This window comes from Triticum urartu, chromosome 7 (genome assembly GCF_003073215.2).
Source record: "Triticum urartu cultivar G1812 chromosome 7, Tu2.1, whole genome shotgun sequence".
Lineage (NCBI taxonomy): Eukaryota > Viridiplantae > Streptophyta > Magnoliopsida > Poales > Poaceae > Triticum > Triticum urartu.
The window spans coordinates 538,713,400-538,719,540 of record NC_053028.1 but is presented as its reverse complement, the minus strand read 5'-3'; the positions used below and the strand labels follow the sequence as shown (position 1 = coordinate 538,719,540).

The 6,141-nt window shown below is 37.2% G+C and overlaps 1 protein-coding gene across 1 annotated transcript in view; it reads right to left on the bottom strand.

Moving 5' to 3' along the window:
- Positions 1-5,803, bottom strand: part of LOC125522203 (probable gamma-aminobutyrate transaminase 4) — an 8,965-nt gene extending 3,162 nt beyond the window's left edge. Inside the window, 17 exon segments of the mRNA XM_048687289.1 lie at positions 173-251; positions 384-477; positions 566-644; positions 736-823; positions 908-963; positions 966-990; positions 1,096-1,143; positions 1,364-1,438; positions 1,504-1,580; positions 1,654-1,742; positions 1,861-1,899; positions 2,055-2,128; positions 2,920-3,012; positions 3,170-3,267; positions 4,177-4,249; positions 5,507-5,594; positions 5,693-5,803. Coding sequence (XP_048543246.1) covers positions 173-251; positions 384-477; positions 566-644; positions 736-823; positions 908-963; positions 966-990; positions 1,096-1,143; positions 1,364-1,438; positions 1,504-1,580; positions 1,654-1,742; positions 1,861-1,899; positions 2,055-2,128; positions 2,920-3,012; positions 3,170-3,267; positions 4,177-4,249; positions 5,507-5,594; positions 5,693-5,778 — 1,261 coding nt within the window. The 5' untranslated portion in view covers positions 5,779-5,803.
- Positions 5,804-6,141: the final 338 nt, after the last annotated feature.

Sequence of the window (6,141 nt, the reverse complement as noted above, 5' to 3'; positions counted from 1 at the left end):
CAATTTAAATAGTTGGCATGTACTTATAAGCTAAAGCTTGTGTGAAATACACATAACATATTTTCTAACCTAAGGACACACATTCTTAGTTATCATCGTGCTAAAACTCCACATGACATTGGAGAAAAGACGATAAATGGCTAAATATGAGCACGTAGCTACTAGTACTTACCCCACTCAAAAGGGAATAAATCATATGGTGATTTGTTGTTAGTGAACTCTGTTGCTATCAGCAATCCTACACCACGGGTCTGCATACAAGAGTACACTAAATAAGCCATGTTGTTACATGTTTAAATAAGGCAGGTAATTTGTGCATGAGGAATGGGTGCATTAGGTGTAACATGGAAATGTTTGATAAATATGAACATGTAGATGAATACCTCCCAAATAATTGGACTTTCCGCTGCAAAGGCCTTGATCCCCTCCTGGAATCTTTGAGCAACATGTGATACATGACCAGGAATATCTCTTTCCCTAGCACCAACATTTTTGCAAAAAATTCATTAGAAACAAATGTCCCTACAGTGGCTACATATGTTTTGAGAACAAAAAGGGAGTGCACCGATAAATTTTTAATGCTTCTAAAGCCACAGCACACGAAACAGGATGTCCAGAGTATGTAAATCCATGAGCAAATGTACCTATGATAAAAGGCAATAGCTCAACATGTCTTCATTTCTTAAAACTATATACAGAGAAAATGATTACTTCATATAATGGCATTTAACTTACCAAGCTTATTGCTATGAGAATAAATTACATCTGATATTTCCCGGCTAACAAGTATTGCTCCAATGGGGGCATATGCAGAAGAAAGAGCCTATCACAATGGATTAACAATAATCATCTTGTATCAGAGCACACATATTCAGTGGTGCTGGTAGTTTGGTACTAGAGAACTCACCTTTGCCAAGGAAACAAGATCTGGCTTGATGTCATACAAATCAGATCCAAACATAGCCCCAACCTTCCAAATCCGGTAATGACCTGGAATGGATAGTGGTAAGTTTAATACTTTTCCGCTAGAAAAGAATAGTATTGTTTCTTCAACACCCTATGTCTCACTCGTTGAGATACAAAACATCAACATACCTCATCAACTATGAAAAGAATGTCATGCTTCTTAACAACTTCTTGAATCTGTTGACAAACAACCAAATAACACATAATGAACATGCATAATGCAATTTTGATGTCGAGTGAATAGTAGAACACTAATCTTAGCAACTCTCTGAGCAACTATAAAAATTTCCACATATGGATAATCTTAGCTCGATATTTCAAGGTGACATTAAGTAAATGAATCTATATGGATTTCTACATGGAAAATACAACTTTGTCTTAGAACATGCATAACCACCTTCTCAAAATATGTTTTTGGAGGAAGGATGACACCACCAGCACCAATTACAGGTTCAGCAATGAAGGCAGCGATCTAAGGGGAAAATAGATATGATTAGCAAAGTGTGGTATCAGTTATAAGCTTTGAGAGAGCTATACCGTGTCTGGTCCTTCTTTGAGGATCAGATTCTCTAAATTATTCGCAAGTCTAGTTGCGAATTCTTCTTCTGTCTCACCTGTCACCCCAAAAAAATCAATTCATAAGAAAGTTGCACTAGGTTAATCATAGATCAAAGTTTCAAGGTGTACCAGGGAGATGGAAACGCCAGTAGTGAGGGCAGTCTGTGTGTAGAACAAAATTTCCTGGCAGATCAAAGTCTTGGTGCAACGTAGGAAGACTAAAGATGGATAAGGAATCAACAAAAAATATATAATATGAGCTAGTGATTTGAATATTAAATTTCTTGTTTGGATATATTTTATTTCAATGTTCTTTTTCGAAAGGGCAATACCCACCCAGATAGACTAGCTGATATGTATGTTGTTCCATGATATCTGCAATAAACATTAAGCATGATATTAAAAGCGACTTCTTACAATACCATCACAAGTGTATCGATATGACTGTGTTGGGTGCATTTCTTTGAGGTCTATGAAGATTGCTCTTTATAGAAGATCAATTAATAGAAATAACCATGGATATATCTTACGATTGTGATCGTGCAATGATTTTCTTCTTCTTTGGCCTCCCCAATGCATTGTTATAATACCATACTAGCCTGACCTACAAAAGAATTGAATATAAAAATATGGAAGTGGCGTTATGAGAGCAACAAATACGGGGAATGAACACAATATAATGTTCATGAAATCTGTATTTATTATGTCTCTTCCATCCAACACATGTAAGCAATGGACATAAACATAATGTAGGAAAGAAATTAGATATATAGTGACATTCTAGAAAAAGTACAAACAATAAAGCAATTAGTAATGTAGTAAATAGATGTAATATAGTAAATGGATGTAAATAGATACTATCCTAATATTTTATAATGTCCAATCCGTTGCTAGTTTGAGAAATATAGAGATACTATACTAATGCAAAAGCATGATGTTTGATCTATGTGCAAGTATCGAGTAAACCTTACAAATTACAATCTTCCCTATCTATCGGAATGTTACAATATTTCATGAAACATAAAAAAACTTGTGAGTGATTCGAATTAAACTTATGCACACAGATATCTATAAGATATATACATTTGGTAAGCCTTTTAGAAGTGAATCATGCCATCAGTATATAATGTGTAAACCAATGTGTGGTTCTACAGGCCAATGATTACATATGTTACTTTGGGTGAATTTTTTGCACGTATCATCTCCATTTTCAATTATGATTTTAGCCTAAATCATTTCTACCATATCTCTCAACAATTCCTCCTTTTTTTTGCACAAATTCAATTTTGCACTTAGAAGTTTCAGACTGTAACTCGACATTCTGGTATGTCTTTTAACTGATATAATTATTCCTTGTGTAAACTGCAGGACTGGTTGGTACTTTAACAATATTACCTGAGAGTCATTTGCTTCCGAACCACTGCAGGTAAAGAAGACTTTCCCCATTTGCCTGGCAGTGAAAATGCTAATAAGTTCGTTCGCAAGATCCTGCAAGTAGCAGCAAGGCTCCAATCATCAGTGTTCATAAACTTCCTTGATGTGTAGAACAAAGCTAAGTTAGCTACCACTTGTTCCATATTTCATTGATGTTGCTGTAAGAACAGAATGGAATGAACAAACGATTGATAAGATGCCAAAAATTTACCAGAGAGGGTCTTGTTGTATGGTTATAAAAGGAGTGGTAGAAAGGCAACTTGTTCAATTGCTCTGTTGCAGCTTTGACTAATCGAGGCTCACTACCACCTGTAAAATAGCATTAGTGGTATATAAAACAAGCCTAGTTTGCAGTCAATTATTCATTACTCTCTCTGTTGGATTATGTAAGGCACACAAGCCTTCTAAGATCTACCTTTTACAAATAGTTCAATAATATGTTCATTGTATTACATAATTTGATACACTTCATTCATTTTGAAAAGAATATTTTCTAAGACTGTGGTTCATACATAGAACAAATAATTCTGTAGAATTTGGCAGTCAAAGTTAAACACTGAAAAAGCGTGGGTGCGTATACTATAAAGTGCATGCACTTGATGCATGCCATCCGACAATTTCCTTTTTTTTGCGGATGACAATTTCCTTTTGCTAATGCGATATAAGATTGGAAAATAGATAAAATGAGAAAATGCAACTACAAAATGGAAACCGGGGTTAAAGCAAGTTGTTAAGCTAAAGAATAGCAGTACAACAAATATGGAACCAAAGAGTTCAATTGTATAAGGATGTTCTTCCTATCATAGAAGCCAAACGCTAGAACATATCCAATATTAACTAACTAGCTAGCATGCCAATCTGCCAGAGAGGCACAACGTCAACATCCGCAAGTTACAAATATCTTTGTGCTGGATCTGCATAACTTTTAATCCATCCAAACTAACTTAATGAATCAATTAGGAAATTCTCTTATTTTTTGCACGAGAGAATAGATATTTTCTTCCCATCCCCAGACGCACACTTCCTCCCCTTGCCTCTCCTCTCCACCATCAGGCCAAACTCAAAGACTAGCCTAATGGGTGAGGACGGCCCCACATTATATGTTCTTCTCCCCATCATCAGTTTTTGACGTGGGACTAGACCAAACTAAAACTTCATTGGTGCACTTGTTGTTCGTAACAGAATTATAAATGCACATCCAAAAGCATGCACATATACCTAAAGCTGTAGACAATAATCTTGCAAGGGCATCCAGATACTTGTTCCCGTTGGCATCATAAATATAACAGCCCTGCATATATACGTAACTTAGTAAGAATGCTTGCTACCACCTCCGTTCAGAGCCAAAGGATATCCTAGTACATGTTATGTCAGCCTTCTTTCAGTTAAATGATTTATTAATAAGAAAAAAATCAGTTACTCAAGTGAAAACAGTATAATTAGATTTGGGATGCAAAACAAGTTCAACATTATATTCTGTAAATTAATACTGACATATTCATACAATACTAGAAACCCTCCCTCACCATTACAATTTTATCCTAACAAAAAGAATCCCTTCAGGTTAGATAAAAAACAATGGGTAGTAAAATACCTCTGCCTTGCATTTATATAAACTTGCAAGGATTATGTGCCACACCCAGAGTCCAACTACTATCTACTAAAGGTAAACTGCACGCGGAATCCCCCCACCCCATCGGTTTCCTCCAATTGTTATATCGGCATACCACCTTTTCATTTTGAGCAATCCCGCCGTTTATTTTTGTTGCCCGTGGATGATAATAATAGAATGTTGCTCTCTCTGGAGCTACATCGAGAAAAAAAATCTTAATGTACTTGTTGCAACTAAAAGGCGCGAACTCTATTCCTACTGGCACATTTACTAAAAATATTATGTATAAAGGTATACTTCCGTAATATTGTGTTATTCGGTGGAAAGGAGATATTAGTTGTCACTTATGCTTGTGCTGGAAGAGAATCAGTGTAGAAACATTTGTGTTTTTTGTTTCAATGCATGTGGAACATCTATGTATGAACAAAGTTTATATTATCACTCTTTTATTTCTTTGTCATCATTCATCAATAGTTAGTTATGCTCGATGTTCGTGTCCACTACCTTATTGAACATCAAAACATCTATTTGGTTGCAACACACAGGTACCTTACTAGCAATATTAATAGTATAACCAAGCTTATTTTATAGCTGCACCCAGACAAAACACCACTCTCTTCTCCATAAGCACAACAGTGCCATGCATAGTCCATCTATTTCCCCTGCCGACTTTTCCCTTGAAGGTTTGTCAGGAAACCATTTACCTATGATTATAAAGGTGTTCCTAGTAAAGTTTTACCATAGGATTTCTTTTTGAGGGTTTATGGTAGTCACACAAAAAGGAAATGTTAAAGTTGCAGGTTGAAAACAATGCCCATGCATATATCTAAAGCGTCATCCGTTATCCTCAATCAAAAAATAAAACAAAACATCATCCGTTTAGACGTTCCAAGAGAAATAAACCGAAGCAAAATGCCATATGTGCGCATATAGAACCTCAGATCTCTCGATAATCAATGGCGGTGAGATTGCGGTCTGCCATCCGGCTGTGAACGGTGCCAGCATGGCATGCTCCTTATCAACCCTAGTGAGAACAAAATAAGTAAATCACCAACAACCTGTAAATAATGCAGATCATGCATGCATAACGCATACACTATCAACTATTTTCTCTTATCATACCCATGTTCCTGAACAGATTCTGACCGTTCGGAAGCCACCTGATCGGCCGAGGCATCTGACTGGAGTAGGCCACGAGGAGTCGTCATCTTCCCCAAGATGAATGTTGGCTCTCGCAAGAGTACTTGGAGTAATACATGAGGGGACGCTCACCTATATATAGTGTAGCAACAGACTTGCTAGTTGGCGAGCGCAGCCTGGCAGCAATTTCGTCAAACGTCGCGACGTAGATAGTCTCTGTCTGGTATCTACGTACGCCCACGGCACCTCGGCCTTACCCTTGACCAGCTTAACCGCGATCAAGCCGTTACGTGCACGTGATTAACACTGCTGGCCGCGCCGCCGCTTGACGTCTTCTGATCTTGCTGTTCCGCTCCACATCTTCCAGATTGACGGGGAGAAAATTCTAAGGCCACAGCTACGGCAAATGACGCCGCTCTCAAGTGCCAGTT